General features: G+C 39.4%; 1 protein-coding gene across 5 annotated transcripts in view; it reads left to right on the top strand.

Moving 5' to 3' along the window:
* Window positions 1-26,456, top strand: part of KLHL32 (kelch like family member 32) — a 93,999-nt gene that overhangs the window by 55,789 nt on the left and 11,754 nt on the right. For 3 of the 5 annotated variants that reach the window (XM_081943674.1, XM_081943675.1, XM_081943676.1), the window contains 2 exons: window positions 1,125-1,340; window positions 12,923-13,649. In XM_081943674.1, the coding sequence (XP_081799800.1) occupies window positions 1,125-1,340; window positions 12,923-13,649 (943 nt within the window). Of the gene's footprint in view, window positions 1-1,124; window positions 1,341-12,922; window positions 13,650-26,456 lie in introns of those variants that run through there. The other 2 variants (XM_081943678.1, XM_081943677.1) reach the window with 2 other exon arrangements.

The raw sequence follows: 26,456 nt of genomic DNA on the forward strand, positions 1-26,456 counted from the left end.
TAACTGACATAATTGTTTCTGGAAATACTAGACTTGGAAAACTGAATCTTCACTCATCAATTGATAATTGCAGTTTTGTAAAGATATTCTTGGGATTGAAGAATACCTTAGAAATTTTGTAAGCAAAGAATTTATTTTTTGAAAATACTTTCCTGATATATGAACTGAAATTTCTCTCAGAATATAAATTAATCTGGGAATAATATTTGTTTTGAAAGTGTTCATTTTTCTCCAAAGTTTTAATGACTTCCTTCTATTGATATTTGAAGAAAATTCTATATTTTATTTATATTACTGTACTTGTTACTAATTTGTGTCTTTTGGTATACACATACCTACACCACATGGGGCAAAAATGATATATGATAATGATTGAGAGTGCTTTTAGAAAAAAAAGGACAAATACAGTAACTCCTATTAATAACATAGCTGTTCACTTTGACCGGGATTGGGAAAGCTATTCTAGTTGTTTTATTTTGAAAAAAAAAATGACAATAATGTCAATGTCCTTAACAATGGTATATGCCATATCACACTCTGCTTCTAAAATCTCTGAATTTTGGAAGTGTGTGATTGGCTATGTAAGATATATAAACCCAAAGATCCTCTTTGGAACTGATTGTATTGTTACCAACCTTTGATAAAGGAGTGTCAAAGCAAACAAACTAACTCAGGTTAGTGGTTGTTCTTTATATTCCCTTTGTGTTTTGTGTTATGGTGCTGAGTAGCAAAGAATAGCAAATGTTCTCATAAAGGTTACAAAAGAGGTTTATTTTACAGAAGAAATCAGAGCATTTATCAATGTTGATTTGAATATTTTGGAAATGCATTTCCATCTGTTGTTCTAGAATTATTCCAAATATTGCCAACATTTAATCCATAGAAACAAATTATTTCACATCTCTATCTGTAGTTGTGTTGTGGCATATAGTTAGTGATGATATAAAATTGCATTAGTAATTTATTCTAGGCGTAGTATGCTAAAATATGTTTATTTGCAGAAGGACAGCTTTTTAAGAAAATGATAGTTCAATCTGAAGTTACGTATCTTCTACCATAATTTTTTAAGTTTTTATTAAATTCTCATTCCTTTTAAACAATTTGTGTTTTTTTTATTTGCCCAGGAGTTAAATAGCTTTAATTACTTGGATCTCTATAAACTTGCTGATCTTTTCAACCTAAATCTACTGGAGAAAGCCGTGGTTGATTTTTTAGTGAAACATCTCTCAGAACTACTAAATAACCACCCTGACGAAGTCCTGGCGCTGCCATATTGTCTCATCCAAGAAGTTTTGAAAAGTGATCAACTCACATCACTCAGCGAAGAACAAATCTGGCAGGTAATGTACAAAGAATGATTAAACTGTTCAAAGATCAGTATGGTATATCCATAACTAGGGAACTAATTTATTGATTGATTAATCTTATGACTATATCAAAGAAAGTCAAACAAAGTGGAACACAATGTCTATTTCCAGAATAAAACAGACAAAAACAATAAAAGCATTACAAATTAATTATTAGTGCTATATTAATTAATTATTGCCCCGAGGAAGCACTTTGGGGCATTCTGAAGTCTGTTTTACCCCTTTAACAAGAGTGCAAGTAAAACTTCACTGTTCCAGAAGTGGAGGGATGGGTTGATAATATCCCAACATACTGAAGGCCTCCATATGCCAAGAGGTTCTAAAATAGAGCAGGGGTTAACAAATACAGCTAATTGGTTGGGGGATTATATTTTCAGCTTTTGCTGTATAGCTTGTATCTTTACATTCTTAGCATAAGAGGCTCTTTGTATTAAATGCAGTCTACAGTTAGAAAAATACGCAGGGATAAGCTGAAATATGCTTTGCCAAAACCAAAAATAGATGTTCAGTTCATTTCTCTTATATTTAGTAATATTAGTCTGTGTATAATAACTATCATTAACAGTTTCCTTGAAGGACAAGATATACATCCCTAATAAGTAATTTGATAAAGTTGATCTTGGAGGAAGTGGCTGATAAATTGGCATGTCAAATGATCCCTTAAATCCCATAGCTATCATACTTCCTATCAGTGGAGATTGTCTGAAGTGTCCAAATGTCTGAACTGGGCTAAAATATAAATAGGCTTTGTCTGACTAAATTAAGTTTCTTAGTAAGAAATCTTTGTTGCATTTAAGTAATTGGACTTTTCAGAACTCAAAATTCAAAAAGTAAAAAAGATGCTTTGGAGGGTATGGGACTATGCATGTAGTACATCTCTGTAGATGTAGCACCTGAAGGCATGACATGAAGTAATGGATGGAAATTAATCAAAGCAAGAACCAACCTAGAAATAAGGAGAAGTTTCCTAACAATTAGAACAATTTATCAGTGGAACGACTTGCCTCCAGAAGTTGTGGGAGCTCAAACACTGGAGGTTTTTAAGAAGAGATGGGACAACCACCTGTCTGAAATGTTACAGGGTTTCCTGCTTGAGCAGGAGGTTGGGCTAGAAGACTTCCAAGGTCCCTTCCAACTCTGTTATTCTGTTCTGTAGATACTCAAACTAAACACATTGTTTTTCTGGTGCTGAAGCTCTGGAAGCCAGCTGCATAATCCTGGCAGGCTGTTACAGACAGGTGCTATGGATGAGTGCCCCATGCACTCTGAAGCACCTTTTTATGTTTGAATCTGAAGTGCTATACAATGCTATTAAGTAATATATGAGGATCCTTATCTCTTTACACTCTGCCCTGGAAGCATCTTAAACAGAAGCAGGAACTTCTCATGAATGGTAGATTCTGCAAACAGATCTTGAACTTCTCAAGATCTGCTTGCAGCAGAGTTTTAGTTCAGTAATATTGTTTTGGAGCCATTCAACAATTCAAAATTTCTCCTCCTTCCCCTACTTTGCAAAATTCACTCCTGAATGATGAGTTGACCACGTTTCAGTGAGAGAAATGCAAGTGTGGAGTTGTCAGAAAATACGCCTTATACTGAAATGCAGTAGCATGACCATTTCCCCAAGTCACGAAGCATTATGAGAACCAGAACGTTTGCAGAACATTATACATCAGTTTCTCTCCCCCCTCCCCCCAATGCTGCATGGTTCACCCAGCTATTTTTGCCTTTGTGCTTCTCTGCTGCATCAAATTTGGTATTGCGAATAGTGCGTTCGGTTATGGCAAAAGTGCTGCTCTCTGAGTGACAGCAAAAGCTGCACTGGCCATTCTAGGTGTTATTCTAATTGCCTCTCTAATGGTTCCTAATGCCGTTACCTAGAATCTTGAAGCTATTTTACTGCTGTGGGCAAAATGAATGAAACCAGAATTTCATTCCTGGATCTCTAGAATGAATTAAGACACACATAAATATTTGCCAATTTAAGCTTTGAGTGGGAAGTAAGTAACTGTTTTTGTTTTATCTTAGTAAATAAGCAATTCCTTCAACCCAATACATGAAAATCAAATCAGGGTTGCTCTGTTGCCTCCAGTGTAGTTAAGTTCATCATTTTTGTTAAGGTTATACTGGTAAAGTAATATACCATGGAAGAATCTAATATTCAGCCCAGAGTGAAGATTGGGTATGCCAGAGGATTAGTGTCAGGGTGCTTTAGAGAAGTGAAACTTGATATACAGGCTGGAGCCAGAGCTAGAGAATCTCATTAAATTGCTGAATTGTTCATTACTGAGCACTCTCTCTTTAATAAAGTGCTCATTGACTTTGACAAATCCCCATCCTATGTCTTAAAGGACAACAACAGGGTAAGAGGCATTGGAGAGGGAGGGGCCCCTGGCCTCAAATTTGGGTGGGGGCACTGGTGGTAAAGCAGTAGAAAAGCTGGTGAAGAATGCTACTCTTGTGTGTTAAATCGGTGAGGTGTTGGTAAAAGCCAGCTGCAGCCATGTTGTGTATGCACATGCATGAACAGGAAGAACTCTGATTTAGTATTCCCCCCCAAGGCATCATCCACTAGTTGTGCTTCCAATAAGCATCGACCACAAATTTAATGGTGTCTCTGCGCTTTCCTTTTCCCAAGGGCAGGGCGCTTGGAGTGGATAGCAATATTGCCTAGGCATAAATAATTCCTACACTCTTGTCACTGAAATGATGACTCATATTCCGCATACTGGCTGAACAATTTAGAAGAAAAATATTTATCTTGAATATTGGTAAGGCCAGGCAAAAGGCAGATATGATAGTGGCTAAACATAGAGTTCTGGTCACATGATCCTTGTGTAGATAGTGTCATAGTTCTTACTTCGCCATGGAATGTCCCCTATCTTTGATAGCCAATAAACAAGTGCTAATGCTTAAAAACTTGGTAAATGTTAAAAATAAACTCTGGGTAGAATTTGAATATAAGAAATGCTACGATGCCAGTATTAGCATATTTGAATTCTTATACACTAAAGGTTTTGTTTCTGATAAAAACACAAAGGCCTACTTTTCAAAATCAGACATCAGTGGCATAAGTATCACCTTAGCAGGTTATGACCCAATAAAGGTCACATCTTTTTATGAAAATATTTTGGGACTTGCTGTGTTTAACATCACAGTTAGATAACAAAATACAGAAAATCACAACATATTTTCCCCCCATTAATTTTCAAAGTCTGACTCAGAAAATAAGATAGACAGAGAAATTGCAATTTCACAGCACTTAGACAGATTACAACAAGGATTGTCTATTGCAAAAACCTCAGGACAGCCAAGGATTGATGAGTATCAATTGTGTACTCTAGATCCGTGATGGCAAACCTATGGCATGCGTGCCAGAGGTGGCACACCAGAGCCCACTCTGCTGGCACACACACCGTCGCCCCAGGTCCGTGGTGTTTCTTTTGTGAGCTTCTGTTTCCCTGCAAATGACAAAACAGAAGCTCAAAAAAGAAAAAGATCTTACATCTTGCTGTGCTGCCGGTGTTGGGATACCCTGCCTCCCGCTGGCCAGTCGGTCTTTGAGTCTCTGCTGCGCATGCGTGCATGTCCATGCATCACATGTGCATGTCTGCGCATGCACGTGCACATACCTTTCAGTTTGGGAATGCGCACAGTTTGGGCACTTGGTGTCTAAAAGCTACTATACATGTTTGGGAATTCTGGCTAATAAATTTCTGAAAACTTAAATTATTATTAATATTATTCTTTGGTCACAAAGTCAGCCAGATGTTTAGAATAATAATAATAATAATAATATATTTGTTTCTTAGCCGCACCCTCTCCCGAAGGACTCGGGGCGGCGTACAATGAAACATATGAAATAAATATGTGGACAAAACAAACATATAACAGAGACATATACCGAGACACACACAAGACACACACAAGGAGGAGGTCGGTTGATAAATAAAAACAAATTAAAATACAGTATTTAAAAACCCCTAGATAATTAAATATAATTAAAATACCCAGTTAAAAACCCGTCAGGAGCGATATGGTTAGATCAAAGTTGAGCCAGGCCAGCTGCTTGGAATAGGTGGGTCTTAAGCTTAATACGAAAGGACCGGAGGTCAGAGGTATTCCTAATATCCGGAGGGAGGTCATTCCACAGGGCTGGGCCCGCCACAGAGAAGGCTCTACTCCTAGGTGCCGCCCCACGACACTGTCTAGTGGACGGCACCTGGAGGAGGCCCTCTCTGTGCGAGCGAATTGGTCGCAGGGATGTATGGGGCAGAATACGATCCTGCAAGTAACTAGGTCCTGAGCCATGGAGCGCTTTAAAGATTGTTATCAAAACCTTGAAACGCACCCGATAGACCACAGGAAGCCAGTGCAGCTCGCGCAGGAACGGTGTCACATGGGAGTACCTAGTACTCCCCATAATTACCCGTGCGGCTGCGTTCTGGACCAACTGTAGCCTCCGGGTGCATTTCAAGGGAAGCCCCGTGTAGAGAGCGTTACAGTAGTCCAAGCGAGACGTCACCAGCGCATGAGTGACTGTGCGTAAGGCGTCCCGGTCCAGTAGGGGGCGCAATTGGCGCACCAGGCGAACCTGGTGGAACGCCCCCCTTGCCACGACTAGATTTAGCATTTTTATTTACCTATTGAATCCTTCTCAAGGACCTGGGATAGGCAGATGTTGTTGTTAAAGGTATTGTAGCAGGATGTAAGCTGTTCCAAGTAGAGCTGCCTTTTGCAATTTACTGATAGTAATTTTGTCAATGCCATAGTATTCAAAAGGTATCTCAGTAGTTTTTGGATTGCACCCAAAGTGCCTATTAGTATTGGTAGTATCTTTGCTTTCTTTTGCCACAGTTGTTCTACTTCTATTTGCTGTTTTTGTATTTTGTTATTTTCTTTCTTTCTTTGTCTTCTCTGCTGCTGTCTCCAGATATTACAGAAGCATCCACTAGCCAGACTTTTTGTCTTTATTATCCACAACTGTTAAATGTGGGGTATTTATGTGGCTCAGACACACGTCAATTGAAAAATAAGGCTTTATACTATATTCACAGAGGTTGAGGTAGCAAAAATAGTTCCTCTTATAACCATGCTTTGTGGCTTGTGTGATGTGATTTTAAAAAAGGAAAGAACAATTCTCACAATCTAACAGCCATACTTCAGAGACCATCCTAGACGAGGAAAGCCTGGTTTGGGAGCAAGACATTTCTCCCTCCTCTGCTTCCTCATTTCTTGGTTGGAATGATACTTCCTTAGAATATGCTATGCTGTTCACAGTTCTTGATTTTGTTGAATAGAAAATATATTATCACCAGCTAGGAAGAGAGTGAAATAAAAGGAGGTAACAGCATAGCAAGCAAGCAACATTAAAAGACTGAAGCACAGTAGTTTTGTAGGAAGACAGGAGGGCAAAACATGAAGACGTCCTGTGTGGGTGTTCAGAATTGTGGGCGTTATAGTCCAAAATACTTGAAGAACCCTAGATCACTTGTTCCTTGCTTTATTGAATATATTGGCATAAAACATTTTGTCTTTTGGTTTAGACAGCTCATTTGAAGGACAGTACTCCAGGGAACGATGAGTTTGGAAATGGGAACTTAAAAAGACGAGAGTTGAATTTGATTCGTATTTTGAATTTAGAATAGATCCAACTATGTCATAGTGTGAAATCCTTATTTTCAAAATGTCTTTATTTTGTAACTCTGTGGTAGGCCTACATTCTTTACTTCTATTTTTATTTTAGAGGTAGCAAAATAATGTTCAATTTATTTTGGCTGGTTGCACCAGAAATGTGATCTACATACATTCCTAGTTGGTATTTCGATTGATTCTGGGTGATTCTGACATAATCTGTTATGTTCTTCTGCTGATTTTAGATAGTAATCCTATAATTTTAAAACATATCATAGTTAATAATATTTAGCACAGTGACTACATTTGAATATGTCTTCTAGAGATCTCTCTCTTCTTTTTCTACAGAATTGAAGGAAAAAAATAGAGTAGCTCAGCTTGAACATAAATTATTCAAGGTATTTCTAAAAGTCTTTGATTTCATTAGGATTTAGTTACATCTAACCTCTCAAAATACCATATTTTGTAACTTCTTAAAACTGGTAGGACTTAATGTTTTGTCTCATGAATTTGGGTTCTAAATAAGACTGCACTGCTCCAGGCAGACCTAAGGCATAATTTGGAATGTCTGTGGAGTCCAGTCATCCAGGTCATAGTTGCCCCAAAAGTGCCCTTTAAAGAGGCAATTGGCCTTTCTGGTTTTTCTTTGATGAGCTGAAAAAGTTTCATGGATGAGAAGCAAAAGATTTTCAAAGAAAAATAGGAAAGTCCAGTTGCCTCTAGAAAAAGCATCTTTGGGGCATAATTTGGAAGTTCTCTAGACTACTTGAAGAACAGGTGACATCTGGGGCTCAGAGAACCTTTGTACAAATCCACCTTTTATGCCAGTTGCATCCATTGTTGCCCTACGCAGTGTCACTCATGCCATAGTCGCCTTTCATCTGTATTACCTGAACATGCTCAACCTGGAGCTGCCCTTCAGACCACTCCCATCATAGAATGCAGCAACATGAGCAGTTATGGTCATACCTCAGCCTTCCCATGGAACCTCACTGCATTGCAAAGTGTACTGGTTACTCCTGACCTTCCAGGTGCAATACAACATGCTGCTTATTTGTGAGCTCACTTGTCTCAGATTAGTTTTGCCCTTCTGATAAGATCTGACAAGATAGGCATGGTCCAGGTTCCTGCTGTAAAATAGTGGCATCTGAATAAATAAATGAATTTCAAATACTCTGGCCAAACTTTAAGAATGATCCCAGGGATGGGATACGAAGCTTTTAACTTTGTAGAATCTTATTCAAAGCCTTTTACTGTGGACTGTAGTGCAGTCTGTTATAAGAACCTTAGAGCATAGGAACATATTTTTCTACCAAGAGGAACATTTTACTATAGTGTTGTATGCCGAAATTTTAAGGAAAACGGATCCCCAATTGGCTATTGCAACTTTCTGATTAGAAGATTAAAGCCCTATAATTATAGCTGCATAATCTCCTATGATGCTGAGTTTTAGTCCTTGACTGGGCAGTTCATAAAGTGCCCTCTTATTTTCTGTCAGCTCTTTGATTATGTTCTTTTTGAAACTGATTAGAGAAGGAAAAATCACCCTTGGTTGTGGTGTTCTGTCTCCTTTCCTTTCTGCAAAAGTTGAGCCCATTCCATTATTTTACCTCACAATAAGCTTCTGAAGTAAGTCTGAGAAATAAACATACTTGGTGGTTTTTAAATGGACTGATCTACCTTTTTTGAACTCAATTTATCTTTTGTTGATTTCTCAAAACACACAAATGTCATCTCTTGATCTGTTCTATATTTGTCCATTTGAAAAGAAGCTTCCTGAGTAGGGAGATGGACAGACTGTCAGACCAGCAAGAATTCTGAGACTCTTTACAATATTTCTTTCCAGAATTCTGTTGCCTTGCAAAGAATAAGAAGGACCCAGGGGATATACAAGTAAAGGAAAAAGTTGCTGGTTCTCCAAACAGAATTGGTTACTTTTCCCTTCACTTTTAGCTTGGAGAGGTGATGAAGAACATGAACAGTCACATCACAGAATGCTTTTAAATATAGAACACAAGTCAGACTTGAAACAAAATGTTTCATGGTATTATAGCTTCGCTGTATTATGTAGTCTTTCACATAACACTACAGCCACTGATCACTGCAAGAATTTCAAAAGATTGGTACATGAAATACAATAATAATGACTACTTTACAAACAAAGCAGGTCAGTAATACTGCTGAAGGATGATCTGCTCTTCAGCCAGATACAGCTGCTTATTGCTATTGCTGTTTCTGCTGTAAGTCAGTGATCTGTTAAGCATCTTTGATCATGGGAATTTTTTTTTTAACATGCTACACAATAATTTCCTTTAAGCGTCTTTAAGTCCCATTGATTTCAGTGGGAGAGTGAATTGCACACTTAATGGAAACTAATGGGACTCAAGCGTGTTTAAATTAGACTGGACCATGTCCACTTAACATTGCTACATTTACATATCTGCCAATAGTTAATAAGCCCGGGGGCACACTAATATTGCTGTAGCTACAATTAAGGCTAGGTGCATGTCAAAGGACAGGGAAATACATTCAGTTTGCCAGGTAGGTGCAAACTGGAAGTGAATTTATGAAATATGAAGCTCTTTGAATTAGCTTCAGCCTTCTTTCTCTGCTTTGCCTTTCTTCAGATAGAAGTTAATCTCCTCTGCTAAGCCTCTTGTTTTGCTGCAGTGTCCTGAATGCTGATGTGCTGTGGGGAAATATGATTGGTTAGATGTATGTGATGTAGCTCAAGAACATAAGGGTGTCTTGCAGTTTTCCACTTAAAACACCTACTTTGTTCAGTGATAAAATGAGGTTGCCTTTGGCAGTTTTATTTTAATAGTTACTAGAATCTCCAAAAAACAATGTGGTAGAATTATGCAAAGCTAGCTGAGAGAGTTTAGGAGTATGGGGTGAGTTAGCAATGCCTGGAATATTCTGTTCCCCTTTCCTCATAATTAAGCGTATCAGTTGTTAACTTTAATTCATAATAGATTAAGTAAGAACATAGTTCTGAAATCAGCAGCTCCAAGAAAAACCTCTCCCTCCCCCCTCTGTATTAAATTCCAGAAATGTTCTTGGCTTCGATTCCTCCCACCACCACCACCACCACCACCAAAAAGAGAAAACATCATAAATGTATCACTTTAAAACTGAGAATGGCAATACATTTACCGTTGAAGGAAATGTTTTGCAGAGCTTTTTGCACATTCATTGTGGTTGCTATTGCTCCCTTTCCATTTTCCAAACTTTCCTGACACTGTGAAAACTGTTGGCTAGAATAAACTGCTGGGTTAATCAAATGACATGGAAAGGTGAGGTCACTGGAAGTCAGTTATCTTGTGACTGGGTTTTGCTGAAATTATGCTGAACGCACACTTAAAGCCTCCACTTGGAGCAAGGGGAGGAGGCAGAATCCTACCTGTGTTTTTATAACTCTGCACTGTCAGAACTCATAATAAGTCAAATATTCTTTCTGAGGTACTCGAGGAGGAGGGGGTGGGTGGGGGGAAAACCTGTAAATTTAAGAGTAATTTCAGATTGTAAATGAAAAAGAGAGGCACGACTGTTCATTTGCACCAATCATGCTTTCCTTTCATCTGCTCTGATTAGGCCTGGTGCGGTTTCATCAAACTACTCCATCACGGAGCTGTCACTCCAGCCGTCTGTTGATTGAAAACAATCAGGGCTCTGATGGCACAATTATTCTGACCCTTTAACTAGAGGCTGCTGTGATAATGAAAGGTTGATTATGATAGTTTGTGCCTCTTTCAGTTTGCCAAGAAGGTTAATTTGGGCATCAGACGGATGTTTAATGGGCGCTTGCTGGCTACACCGTGGTAAATGAGAACGTGCAGCCTTCAATATTGCATGGATATAGTTTGGCTGCCAATCATTGTCATTTTGAGTTTGTGCCTTGCACTCTGGAAATCACTTTTTTTTCTCTTTGGGATTTAATTTATTCTGTGCCCTGAGGAAGTTCTTTCACTCCCTGACCTTCACTGTGGCTTCCTCTGCTCTCTTAATTTATTTTTATTTTTATTTCCTTGCTTCCCTTCATTGGCCCCGTGAATTGTACTTAAAGCCACAGTGGATCTAGTGCAATCCTGCTTTCCTCCTCCTCCTTTTAATCCCCCTCCCTTCCATGGTTGTTTATCATCTGTGTCTGGCATAGTCTTATTTTTGCTTTTTGTTTCATGTTGTAGAATAAGAATGTCAAAAATTATTGTGGAAGTTATTTTGCTTTAAATAGTAGTATGTTTCACGGAATATTGCCAGGGCTCTTTGTGAGGTGGTAGACTTGTATCTGTAATATGAAAACAGGGGCGGCAGTTAAAAAAAGAAAAGTTTTCACATGATTGCTCCTGCAAGCCACATTATTTCTCCCCCCCCCCCTTTAGTGGTGAGACTTGGGTGGGAGGAAGAGAGGGAGAAATTCTGTCCATCTGATCATATGTCCCATTCAGAGAGGCTGCTAATAATTTTTAAAAATGAATATATATATATATTCCAGGGGGGAGCAGAATCAAACAAAAAACAATAAATAAAGATCTTGCTATCTGGGAAAAAAACCTTTATTAAAGCATGCCTTTTTGTTCTCATCAGGTAGGTCTCCACCAGAGCTTCAGATGCAAAAAATAGGAAACTGAGAGACTCATTCCTATTAGCAGTGCTGCTCTGTAAAATGGTTTGGAGGCTTCAGCTGGTTCCAGATGTTACTACTTGGTTTTTGAGGGATTGGTTATTCAATTGAGAGCTTCAGCTCTGTTGATAGTAGTGTAGCTTGCCTCCAGACCCCTTGATACAGTTCTTCATTCCCATTGGAATCAGTGGAACAAATCCCAGTGGTTTTTTTCCCATTGATTTCAGTTGGGTATTTCAAATTCAAATATTGTCCAGTACATTATTCTCATACGGCCATAGTTATCACTGCTATATGGCACTATAACATGTCCAGCAAAGCACTGCACGTATATACTAGTAAAGAAATCCTGAGTGTGCTTCATTCTACTACCTATGATTGCTAGCACTCAAATAATTTATTGCATCTAGTTCATCATTGTTGTTGTGTTCATTTTGATTTTTGTAACATGCTTTGTACAGTATACTTCAGTGGTGTGCCTTTTGGTTAACTGTCAATTAAAAGTTCAAAAAGTTACGTACATGCATTAACAATGATTCCGTCCCAAAAAGAAGAGAATATAAAATCATCAAGAATGAATAAAGATCTTATATATTGTATGGCCAATAGAACATAGAATATTAGAGTTGGAAGGCACCTTGGAGATCTACTAGTCCAATCCCCTGCTCAAGCAGGAGACCCTGTACTTCAATAGATAGGTATACTATCTCAATAGAGATGTTGCTCTTGACATTTTTTTAATCTGGCTTTTCCACAGCTTTCCCCAATTTTGTGTTGTTCAAATAAATTGGAACTATAATCCCCAAAACACTCAGTGACTGTGAATAATGGATATATCTGCCACAGAATCCTTCTCCAATCTGGTGGCGTCCAAAAATGATGAGATAATAACTCCCATAATGCTCAGTGAACATCAACATTGGACACTTTTGAGAACTTTCAAATACAGGTCCAAATTGGAGAAGACTGCTCTGGTCAATTGATTACCAATATAATGTATATTAGACATCATAGGAAAACTCCCATGTTGTCGTGCCTTGTTTCTTCTTGTTTATGCAGGGCACCCATTATTTTTAATGTTTGCTAAGACAAGACGGCCCTGTTATCATACATTAATTCTACACAGTCATCATTATTTTAGGGGAGATGAAGGGATGTTTTTATATATGCAGCAAGATTAAATTTGGGAGTATAATTTTTGTTGATAAGTTGAATAATTCAAATATGTATTTCTCACACCGATTTGTGAATAATGTAGATAAGTTCATTTTTTAAAAATGTTTTTCCTCCCTTCTAGCTAGCTGTGAGATGGCTAGAACACAACTGCCGATATCAGTACATGGATGAACTTCTACAGTACGTTCGATTTGGGCTTATGGATGAGGATACACTGCATACGGTTGCCCTCTCACACCCTCTTGTCCAAACTAGTGAAACGGCAACAGCACTGATCAATGAGGCTTTGGTCTATCATCAAAGTATCTATGCACAGCCAATTTGGCAGACCAGAAGGACGAAACCTCGCTTCCAGTCGGACACTCTTTACATCATAGGTGGAAAAAAACGGGAAATATGCAGAGTTAAAGAGCTGCGATACTTCAATCCTGTGGACCAAGAAAATGTTCACATTGCAGGGATTGCAAACTGGAGTGAGCTGGCTCCCATGCCAGTGGGAAGAAGCCACCACTGCGTGGCTGTAATGGGAGATTTCCTCTTTGTAGCAGGCGGTGAAGTTGAACAAGCCACTGGCCGCACATGTGCAGTACGGACTGCTTGTAGATATGATCCCCGTAATAATTCCTGGGCAGAAATAGCTCCGATGAAGAATTGCAGGGAGCATTTTGTACTTGGGGCTGTGGATGAATTTCTCTATGCTGTGGGAGGCAGAAACGAGCTACGTCAAGTTTTGCCAACTGTTGAACGATACTGCCCTAAGAAGAACAAATGGACTTTTGTTCTGTCCTTTGACAGGTCCCTTTCCTGTCATGCGGGATGTGTTGTGGATGGTCTTCTTTGGATATCAGGTAGAAAATGTTTCACCCGCAACTTTGAAGACTAAAAGCATGACAAAACATGTTTGTATCAGTGGCATTCGTTTGGGGCACATGCCTTAGAAAGGTTTCCTTTTGTTTGCTGGAAATTGAGTTTTAATACAAAGGGCAGGTGGTATAATATTTCTGAGCTACAGATACTCAGCAATAGGTATTCAGCACAAAGGAGAGGAGTTCTATGGCCAGAGAATTGTATACAGGGATAATGAAAGTGCAGTGTCTGCTGAACAAAGCAATTACAATTTAAATAGAAGTGTCCCCAGCAATTTATTTTAAACATATTTGTATTGGCCCATTAAGAGGAAGATGTATGTATCCTTATCTCTTGATGCCAATAAATGCACTCTGATTCTTTTTTCACAAAACTGTTGGATTTAGTACACCTATCTTAGTTGAAGTAACATTTTAAAGCAAATAATAGTTGTCTGTCAGTGATCTTCTACAGCTACAGATTGGGTCATAATAATAATAACAACAACAACAACAACAACAACAACAACAACAACATACTAGCGCATAACACACCAGACATCACACTGGTTGAGAAAAATAAGGTTACAATCATAGACATCGCAATCCCAGGTGATAGCAGGGTCGAGGAGAAGGAACATTAAAAAGTTGCGAAATACCAGGACTTAAAAAATGAAATTCAACGATTATGTCACAAACCAGCAGTGGTAATTCCAGTGGTAATCGGCACACTGGGTGCTATTCCAAAAGCACTGGAATTACATTTAAAACAGTTAAAACTTGACAAAATCACCATCAGTCAAATGCAAAAAGCTGCACTGCTTGGATCTGCACGTATATTACGAAAATACGTTACGACGTCCTAGGCCCCTGGGTGGGGCCCGACTAGTAATCAATGCCAAATCTGGTGAAACAACTGGCCGCTGTGATACAATCGTATAATAATAATAATAATAATAATAATAATAATAATAATAATAATAATAATAATAATAATAACAACAACAACAACAACAACAACAACAACAATAATAATAATAATAAGTTCCTAGGTCCTTGGCTGGGACCTCAGCTGTTGAGCTACCAACCAGCTCCAAAGGCTGTGAATCTCACCAAAGATTAACCACATAACAACAACAACAACACAACAGCATACAATTTATTGATATCACTCTACTAAGAGACGCCAGACTCAAAGAAAAAGAGTAAAAAAATCATGAAATATCATTTACCTATCAATAATAATAATAATAATAATAATAATAATAATAATAATAATAAGCCACCTGACTGTGAACAACTCAAAAGAACAATTGCATTTGCTACTATTTAAAAATGTAAAATGAGAATAAGGTAATGAAAATCAACTAAATTAATATAGGGGAGAAGAGTACTGAATCTAGCAATAAGTGTCCTATTTTCAAAAAGGAAGGTTTGCACATTTTGGAAATATTGAATAGAAACAGAATGGACAGAACCCTTGTAATCCATAAAAGGTAACTGATTGAATGATTTAAATTAGAATTCCTGTGAATATTTGAAGAATGTCCACCCTCTTTTACTCTCAAAGAATTGTGAAGCTTTCTTGTGTAAGGTGGTGATGATTAAATATATAGATTGTTTCTCATCAGAGAATAGTAGAGGTTGTAAACTACACAAACATAGAGCATGCCCCTCCCTTTTTATAGTGTAGAATGACAACAGGAGTATGCCAGCATTGCTCTCAGTAGTTATCCACGTGGTGAGTACAAATTTTGACCCAGATTTCTCCCAAAGAAATCCATACTATATGCTTAAAATGTGAAGTATTTAAATAAAACAGCCATGTAGCCCATCCAAATCATTAAAAAAAACATATTCAGTAATCTATCTGGATTGATGCAGTATGGTTTAAGACAGCTAATACTTAGAGAGGAAAGCACCTATGCTGATCAAACTTTAAAAAGGGCAACAAGATCTTCCATTTACCTAAAGAAAAAGAAAGATTGCAGACAAAACCAGGAGCAGTATGATTAAATGAAATTTTAAAAAGGCTACTAAGCAAGAGTATTTCTCATGGGGAGGGAGTTGGTAGGGATTGAATTTGGGTTGAATTGGCTCAATTCAAATATTGTATGCCAAACTAGTTCAATTTGAGATAATTCAACTGAAAAATTTCCTAAGCTTCCCAAGGCTTCTACAGCACCGATAAGTCACTTTATGCCATTTTATACAATAGCAAAGGCCTCTTTTAAACAGTAATAACTAGAGGGCATTTTAGTCTATAATTTCTTGATGCTATATTTAGAAGACCTGGTAAGCCTGTGTATCTAAGCTCTTAACTGATCCGTCAGTCCTCCTGGCATACAAATGGCCTCCAATATAGTCATATTACAGGCCAGGCCGCCTTGATCTAACACTGCATGTTTTCCTTACCTTTTCTTTCCCTCGTTTACATAATATTTACCCCCCCACCTTTCCAGTTGTCGGAGGCAGCAGCAAGAAGTACTCCTGCTTTCTGCTTGTGGGAATATACTTAGTTGTCATAAAGCATGTTGGGTAACCAGATACTTGAGAAAGCCTACAAGTGTTCTTCATTTCCTCTAGCTATTGCCTCCCCCCCCTCCAATAAGCATTCAGCAGTATGCTTTAAACAGTTTGACTTTACATGCCCTGCTAATGTGTATTTATTTATTTTCATTGTTTTTATTGGCTTGGAGCCTCAGTGTTTTTCTAATTGGGAATATGGGCAGAAGCACGTACCGATGCTTCTTTTTCTTAAGTCGCATATTGATCAAATTATCTATTGCTTATCAGAGAACTTCAGAACAGACAAAATTTCTGTGTTTTGTTTTAATGTTTGTCGCTTGTTAAATGTTCCCAGGATATTAATATTTGTGTTTATTATCTGGTTTTATATTTTCTGGATGGGTGGGTTGGTGGATGGATGGATGGTTTTTTTAATGCATCTTAAAACCTTGCTATCTCTTTCCTGGGCAACAATATGCCAGAAAAATGTCACAATATCACTTCTCCTTTCTACCATTCTCTGGAAGAGTATTTTCAATAATCCATTGTGTATTGTTTTGGCAGTGCTACAGGACTATTTTTTCCATTAACACTGGAAGTCTTTAAGAAGATGTTGGATAGCTATTTGTCTGAAACGGTATAGGGTTTCCTGCCTAGGCAGGGGGTTGGACTAGAAGACCTCCAAGGTCCCTTCCAACTCTACTATTGTATTGTATTATTGTATTATTTTCAGTGGAGTCTCTTAAAGTAGAAGGGAAACCTTTATCTTTTCAGTTCTTTTAAAAAAGAATTGATACCTAGCGTAATTAAATAGCTACTATGGTATAGTGGTTAAAATGTTAGACTAGAATAAGGGAGACACACAACCTTAGCCGTGAAAACACACTAGGTGAATGTGAGACAGTCACTCTTTTTCATCTCTACCTCAAGGTTTTTGTCCTAGGGAACATAGGAGGAAGAGGAGGGACTGCAGCAGATGCCATTGTGAACTCTTAAATAACAGGTGGAATAAATAAACCCAACACAAAAATTTCCCTTTATGAATAGTGAAGAATAAAAAACTCTTGTCAGCACTGAACCTTTCTTTTTTTAATATATATTAAATTTCTATAAAAACAAAATATACAAGCAAAAATTATTAAGTAAGAAAAAGATAGGGGAAGGGAAGATGCAAAGGATTAAAAGCAAAACAAAAATAAAGTGAATCTTCTAGTTTTCTTCATTATGGTTACAAATAAAACATTTATTAACTTTAATTCAATCATACCCAGTATTTCTATAATCATAAACATTCCTAAAACTTTCTTTTATGACCCTGTATCAAATCCTAAAATCAATATACTGTATGTGTGTGTATATTTCCAGAAAAATAATCCCAAAGTGTTTACCACCTAGAAGCAAAGTTAGACAAAAAAATTACCTTAATCAAGATAGCTAATTTCACCATCTCAATCAATTTCATTAACTTCACCATCCATCATTGTGAGAATCTGTAAGACTTTTCAGCGTTGGGCATTACAAAAATCTCACCGTAGTTATAATGTTTAGAAACAAAGTCCCATATTTTTTCTCTAACTGCTTATCCATCAAACCTAAAAGTAAAAAAAAAACTAAAAGTAAAATCTCTGATTGCAACTGTACTTTTGTTTTAAAAATTTCCTGAATTTTAAACGTATCAAATGTATTTGATTCAAGTAACTCTTAGCCTCCTTATATGTACACCAGAGGTGATAAAACGTGCCTTCAGAATGATTAAATTTCCAACGTGTTTGACACATCATTTTTTATATATCTTTGACAATTGTAGGTGTTAAATACCAATAATATATAGAAATTCTCTTTCAAATTATAGCTCAAAGTGATTTTCAATAGCAATAGCACTTATATACTGCTTCACAGTGCTTTACAGCCCTTTACAGAATCAGCATATTGCCCCCAACAATCTGGATCCTCATTTGCTGACTTAATTGTAGAGTGAAACATCTAGGGAGCAATAGTTCTCTAAACAGGTTCTAGGTTACCAAGTCTTTGATTTATGCCATAGAGATTTTTTTTCTCCAATGAAATCTAGAGAAATAGAACTGACACAATACTTTGCGGCTATTCAAAGCTTTTTGGAGGATTGCTTATTTCTGGGACAAGGCTGACCTCTTTATTCCCATAGGGAACCTCCTACTTTGTCAATATTCATTCAAAAAAGAAGAAATGGGAACCGTTATCATGTTGAAAGGTATCATGGGGATTTCAAATAGTACGCAATATGTGGGAATATCTCCTTTATCATTAAAAATGATTTTCTGAAATTGAAAGGAGACATAGCAGGATTCCCAAGAAGGTGAAATTCTCGAATATTAAAAGTACTTGCTGATAGTTTGACTGAATCTCTAGCCATCTTTGACCTTCATGAAGCACTAAAAATGAGAATCTGGAAAGCTATAGAGCAATCAGTTTGACATCAGTTAGGGAGAGTCCAGAATAGATTGTTTTCTAAATGTTTAGTGATTGTTTTTCAACGTAGTACTTAGTTGAAGTCAGTGTCTTTTTTTCCGTTTTTTTTTTTTTTGATTGGGCACTGCCTTATTGGAAATTGTAGACATTTGTAGCATATAATATACTGTATATACCGTAACTTAATTTCAGCAAAACAAGGTAGTTCAGTATGGGCTGGATGGCATCTCTTTGGGGAATCTACTTCTTACTTGAAAACTGTACTCAGTAAAAAGCTCAATATTTTCTCATCAAACTTCAAGAAAGTGTTGAATATACTATATAGGGTGTCAAACCCGCAGCCCACGGCCCGTATGCATCACTCATTGGCCACACCCACCCCCATTTTAGCAAAGGGGAAAAAGACATGATACGTCATGTGATGGTAATGTGGCACTGCACGTTTGACACCCTTGTACTATATGGCCCTCTTCAATTTTTTTTCTTAATGATTTGGATGAAGTGGTAGGAGCAATGCTTACCATATTTGGAGATAATTTAAAATTGGGACGGATAGCTAATACGCTAGATGTATGAATTAGGATTCCCCAGTGTCTTTTCACAATCCTCAGAGCTACTTTAGGTTAGAGGTAGAGCCAAAGCCTTGAGCTCCTTTTTTATTTCTTATGAGGCTTAGAAATGGGCATCAAACCCTGAGGTAAGGCATCCATTTAAGTCCAATACCTTACCTTCTGATAATTCATATTAATTGTTAAGATTTATATCTGGCTTTCCTTGAAGGGCTTATAGTAACCTATATACAGAGATCTCCATTCCCTCCCCCCAACAGCCAAAGAAGATTGAACCAAAAACTTAAGGACAGTCCATGTCTCTCCACCTTATATTCTGTGATGATAACTTTCAACACCATCAAACAACAATATCTGTCTATCCCAGGTCCTTGGGAAGGACTCGATAGGTGAATAAAAATGCCACACCCAGTCTAAACATCTGACTGGTTGTACAACCAACAACAACAACAATAATGCCACACTTAGTTACAAGAAAGTTGCTGCCCTTTGTAGAATATACAATGTACAATCATATTTGGATACATTTTTCTGCTGTAGTATTTGGAGTTACAAATTGTTTTTATGTATTTGTCAAATTTGGGAAATGCCCATCTTTCCCTCAGAGCAGCTCTAGACGGTGTATAGTTAAATGTGTAAAAAACATATAAAAACAGAACATCAACTCACAAGAATGGTAGAAATCAAAATAATTTAAAAGGCAGGAGGTGGACCTTAGGCATTGAACTTCCTAGGCATGTGTGCTGCTCTGCGATCCCTAGACAAGATGGCAGAGCCATCTTCAAAGGCCAGGAGACGAGCATATTCTATAGCAATCTTTGTAGCCTGACCAGGGGGCCTGACCAGGGGGAGGAAGAGGGGAACTGGGCCGCGCAAGCAACGGGCCGGTGTATGTGTGCCTGCAGCGCTTGTGTAAGCGGCAGACTGGCACACACACTTGTGAGTGCCTGCTGGCACGCAGCTCATGCAAGTTGACCTGTGTGTTCTGTGATCCGGCCAGCCACTCTTGCGGTCTAATTCCAAATAGATCTGGTAGTGGGCTGCGGCTTTTGGTTTGGGGACCCCTGTTCTACAGGGAAGGAACAATAGCAGAGAAAGTCCTCTTTGCAGCTCACCTGTTATAGAGTTTATTTTTAAAAGTATCTTGCTATGATACCATTATTCCCTTTCTTTCTTTCAGAAAATTGCATGAAGAAATTAAAGCAATTGCTCTTTTTATTGTCCCAGCTTACAATGGAAAAGTGTTTCTTTTTCTGATACAATTTATACATTTTCTATTTACTACTTATCTTCCTCCCTCCCTCCCTCCCTTCTTTCATTTTATTTTCATTTGCTGTGGCCTGTAGTATTCTACAAGTCTGGCCATCCAAAAGCTCATTTTAAGCTTGCTAAATATGAACAGGAGAAATTGAATTTCCCATTTTTTGAAAAAAACCTGGAACATTAAAAATAAAACAACTTTTGCTGCAGCATTTAAGATAAACCTAAGTATTGAAAATGGGTGCTGATAGGAAATTGTAACACGAATGTCAGACAAATCTGTAGAAAATGGTTAAGATGCATATTATCCTCCCAGGGAGAGAGGGTGGAGGGAGACCGAAGGAGCAGAAGCAGCAGAAAGCAAGACTTACCAATCTATTAAATATACTTGTTGGCAGGGAAGGCATGGGATGTCTCTCTGCAAATGCAGTGATTGCAGGGGGCAATGTAGCAGCATGTGGCAGCCTAGCTTGCGAGCAGACAAATCAGCTTGATGACTTTCAAAGCCAGGGATTCTGCTGCAGGCAAGGGTATTTGATCTAATGGGTGGGGGATTAAAACATATAGAGTGTGCTATTCATTTCACTCCTATTTTGTGTAGTCAAATCTGTATGCAAATCCATAGCATCTCATTTTGTTAGATTTTTTTTAAAAAAGGATGCTAAATAAGCATCGGTTTTAGGCATGCATGTGGTATGTGAAAAAAAAGCAAAACCTGCAGAACAAGAGTGTTCCAATTATAAATAAATGTATAACCATATACTCCGAAGCAAATATCTTAACTGCACCCAGTCCGACAATTATGCTTTTTACAAAAGCACAACTGGGATTTGCATAATTTTCATTCCTGAAAAATTTCATTCCTTGTTTTAAGAAAATGTAGAGCCCAATTTTTAATCTTAGTTTAAAATGTTATGTACCCTTTGCTCATGTCTCTGCAATTACTTGTCTTCCAGCTTTTCTGGCCCTGTGCCTATCCCCTCCCCCCCTACACATAGAGACACACCAATATCTCTATTTCAACCAATAGCAGTAACTTCTGTCCTGTCTATAATTTCATTGTGCTTGTTAATCTTTTAACCATCTTTATATTGAATTTTTATGACTTGCTATATTGGGACACAAATTCCTAGAATTCTCAGCCTGTGTGGCTAATGGTGATGTTTCCTAAGAATGTAGGAATCTATAGTCCCAATATATCCTGAATGCCAGTTTACTGCATGTATTGGCTTGCAGGATTGTCTCTAGATATCGTGATCTTACATAGTAGACCATACTTGGAATAAAACTGTTATTTTGATTATATTTGTGGCACAGTGGCCGAAATGTGCCAGAATTAATTGATACTGCCTTTATTATAGTAAAGGAATTTTGCATATGATGCTGGTATGATTTAGGCTACTAAATCTATTTATTCCTTCTTTTTAAAACTAAAAACGTTGTGGGAAAGCCACAGTTGAGATGAGTTTCTGTGAGCCCATTTGGTGACCCCATGGCAAATTTTGAACTTTGCAACTTTTAATATGGGAATAAATAATAAACAGTCCAGATTATAGGATGAAATCAAAACACAAGACATGTTCTACATTTGTGACACTAAGAGAGAACTGTAGCGGGATTGATGAAATACAAGTATAAGTATGGATCTGTATATTTGACTGTGGAGGAAAGGAATAAATGTGTGCCAGACAGAAACTGGCTTTTCTAGATTGCTAGATAACGCTCTAGCCTCGAGTAATGCTTCAGTGAATATGATGATAATGAAAAATAAGATTTTTTTTAGGAAAAATAGCATATCATTCTGAATGAATGTCATCTTTGACAAACAGTTATTCCATTACGTGAGACAAATTGATGCACAATTATGAGACGAGAGTACAAAAAACAAGAAGGGGCCATTCAGACACCCAAGGTGAAGGTGACTCAGAATGGTTACTCAGGAATATTTGCTTAGAAGGTTCATTTTTAATGCATAGTCTTCGATTTACAACAGTTCATTTAGTGATCATTCAAAGTTACAATGGCACTTGAAAGTGACATGACTTTTTTCACACTTACGACCTTTGTACCATGTTTTCCCGAAAATAAGACAGGGTCTTATTGCAACACAGCAGCAGCCATGAGGTGACCACGCTTGCCGCCTCCTGCATCTCAAAAATAATAAGATCTCCCTGAAAATAAGGCCAAGTGCTTATTTTGGGGGGGTCAAAAGAAAATATTTTCAGAGAGGGCTTATTTTTTGGGGAGGGCTTCTTTTAGCACATGCATTCAAAATCGCAATTGGGCTTATGATCCGGGGAGGTCTTTATTTTCAGGGAACCAGGGTATCATCCCCATGATCATGTGATCAAAATTCAGTTGCTTGATAACTGATTCTTACTTATGACCATTGCTGTGTCCCACGGTCAGGGCCGGATTTAGATGAAAAGAGGCCCTAGGCTATTCCACTTATGGGGCCCTTTCACCTCCCATTTTTAAGTTTGTAAATTACATAAGAGATAATAAAATACATCATTACTGTGATATATATCAATATATTAAATGAAACATGTTGTAATTGGTACTAACCTTTATAAAAAATGTGGCACAGATAATAAATAAAAATAAAAGGCCCCTCTTGATCTTGAGGCCCTAGGCTGAAGCCTAGTTAGCCTGTAGGAAAATCCGGCCCTGCCCACGGTCATGCAACTTTTTGACAAGCAAAGTCAGTGCAGAAGCCAAATTTACTTAACAACCATTTTACTAACTTATCAATTGTGGCGATGCACTTAACAACTGTAGCAAGAAAGGTAGTAAATGGGGCAAAACTCACTTAACAACAGAAATTTTTGGTTCAATTGTGGTCGTAAGCCAAGGACTACCTGTAGCTTAAACAAAACAATGGATATAAATCTTAGAAGCATAATTGGTTAATTCTTTATGATGTAATACAGATTCAGTGCAGGATAAGAGGTGATGAAAAAGAAAACAAATTACAGTGAAAGTACACTGTAAGTATACAAAGTCTGAGAAAGTATTAGAGAACATACCGTGTTTCCCCGGAAATACGACAGGGGCTTATTTTCTTTTGCCCCACGAAATATGCCCTTGGGCTTATTATCAGGGAGGGCTTATTGTTTTGGGGCTGCCGGGTGGCTGCTCCCTTGTGAACTGGCTCCCGAAGAGCCGGGCACAGCTTCAGGGGCGAAGCAGCCATGAGGTAACCATGCCCACGAGCAGCCGCCCGGATAATCCCCTCTCCAGCCGGGAAGAGCGCCATTCACTGACCTAAGGGGTAATCCCTAAGGTGCCAAGCCATGTGGCATTCTGCCCGCCCTCCATCTCCCGCGGCTTGGCACATTCGGGATACCCCCTAGGGTAGTGCGTGGAGCTCTGCCCGGCTGGAGAAGGGGGTTGCGCGAGCGCCTGTTCCACCCGCAGCTTCACCAAGCCCTTGCGCAGCTCTCCCAGGCCACTGCTGCTGGCCGCTGCTGCCTGCTGCCGCCTGTCGCCACCCCGCTCCGATCATAACTTCCAAACTCCAAAACTCGGGGCCGAGTCTTCCAGCATCGGCCGCTCTAGGAGTGCTCTCTATGGTGGGCCGGCTGCCGGACAGAGAGTCTTCCGGACAGAGTCTTCCAGCAGCCAGCCCACCATAGAGAGCACTCCTAGAGTGGCCGATGCTGGAAGACTCGGCCTCGAGTTTTGGAGTTTGGAAGTTATGCTCGGAGTGGGGCGGAGGCGGGTGGCTCTTTGGGAGCCAGTTCACAAGGGAGCAGCCGCCCGGCAACTCTCCCCTTCGGCCAGGCAGAACGCCACTCCCCAACCTAGCGGTATCCCGAAGGCGGCAAGCAACGTGAGCGCTCCCCCCCGGCTCCTACAACTTGGTGCTTTCGGAATAACGCTAGGTCAGTGAACGGTGCTCTGCCTGGCCGGAGGGGGGTTTATTTTCGGGGGTGGGCTTATATTTTTGCCCACGCAAAAATGTGGCAAGGGTTTAGTTTCGGGACAGGTTGTATTTTCGGGAAAACACGGTATTAATCTCTCAATGGAATGTATGAAGAATGGATGGAAGAAAAGAAAGTTTTGGAAGCTGCTTTGAGCAGAATAAAAAGAGTTACGTTACAGCAGTGCTTCTCAATTATTTTCTGTCATGCCCCCCCAGGAAGAAGAAAACATTTCGCGCCCCCCCCCCCGCGCGCGACTGTAAATAGTATCATTTGTCTATAAAATTGTTATAAGTACACCTCTGCATAACATAGCACACCGGTCTTTCCTCGTCTCCCACCGTAGTCACATGCTTTCTTTCCTCTTTCCCTCTTACTTGTCTATCCTTCCTTTCACCCTCCCTTCCTCCTTCCCTTCCTTCCTGCCTCCCTTCCAGTTCCCTCCTTCCTCTTTCCCCCTGCCTGCCTGCCTTCTTTCCTCTTTCCCTATCCTCCTATCCTTCCTTTCTCCCTCCCTCCTTCCCTGCCTCCCTTCCAGTTCCCACCTTCCTCTTTCCTCCTGTCTGCCTGCCTTCTTTCCCTCCTGCTTATCTATGCTTCCTTCCTTCCTTGCACCTCCCTCCCTTCTGCCTGCCTGCCTTCTTTCCTCTTTCCCTATCCTCCTATCCTTCCTTTCTCCCTCCCTCCTTCCCTGCCTCCCTTCCAGTTCCATTCTTCCCTCCTTCCTTCTGCCTCCTTCCTGCCTGCTTGCCTTCTTTCCTCTTTCCCTCCGGCGTGTCTGCTTTTCTTTCCTTCCTTCCACCTCCCTTCTGCCCTCCTGCTTTCTTTCCTTCCCTCTTGCTTGTCTATCCTTACTCCCTCCTCCCCTTCTTCCCTCCCTCCCTGCCAGCAGCTCCTCCAGCATCCCAGCTGGAAGCAGCAGCACAACAGTCGCCGTTACCAGGGGCGAAGGGGTGGCGGTGGCAAGATCGGGCGACCGCCGCCCCTTTGTCCCTTCCCCAACAGCGGCTGTTGCGCTTCCGCTTCTAGACGGAATGCTGGCGGTGGAGCTGCTGGCGGGGAGGCGAGCTACGCGGTGGCGAAGACGGGCGGTCCCATGCTTCCCTCCCTCCCACCCCCGCCTGAGCAGGCTTCTTGCACAGCTCCAGCCCGCGGCTCCAATGAAAATCCACAGTCCGAAGTGCTGCCACTTCCAGGCGGGATATATTATGCCTCGCCCACGCCTTCGCTGCCGTTGCACCCAGGTGGAAAGGGAGCCTTCGCGCCCCCCTTTACGGAGCCTCGCGCCCCCCCAGGGGGGCGCGCCCCACTATTTGAGAACCGCTGCGTTACAGAATGCCACAGACGTCTCTGTTACGCTAATGAGAAGCATGAGGAAGGATGCTTAGTGCAATGATGAAGTGAAATAAACTGTGGATGATATCTGTAAGATAATGATTGCTGCAAAAATTAGGACAAAGGAAACATGAGTTGTGAAGAATTAAAAAAAGCTGCAAAGATTAAAAAGGGCAGAGAGTATGCAAAGCAGTGTTGAGGAAATAATTAAAAAAAAACATGTTTTGGAACTGGATGAAAAGGAGCAAGCAGTGAGCCTCTTGCAGAGTGAATGGAAACAACAATAATGAAATTATTTAAAATGAAATTGAAGTGGGGGGAATGGCAGAAGAGGATTTTAGAGATTAGTAAAGGAATGAGAGTGATTCATCAGAGCTGAATGGAAATAATGCTTTAAATGTTAGGGTCCAAGTTGGGGGTGGGGTATAACTGGCAATAAGGAAGTCATATATGCTTTGGGAGTATTGGAAAATAGTAAGACCACAGGTATTTATGGAGAAACGTTAACATGAGTTTTTAAAAAAATTGTACTCATGACTGAGAGTAGAATGACAATTGCTCTCTTATCCACCGAAAAGGTAACGAGTGAAATGCATATATTACAGCAGTATTGGTTTATTAAACTTGTCTGAGACCATGTTTGACAAAATTTGGGGACATCAGAAGATCCCCTTGCTGGCATTTGTAAGTAATTGGTTAGATATTTTGAGGAGAAAGATCACTCATTTTTTATTCTGAACTGGATATTACATTGGCCAAATCTC

The sequence above is a fragment of the Natrix helvetica genome (genome assembly GCF_964273705.1).
Source record: "Natrix helvetica genome assembly, chromosome: 2".
Taxonomy (NCBI): Eukaryota; Metazoa; Chordata; class Lepidosauria; order Squamata; family Natricidae; genus Natrix; species Natrix helvetica.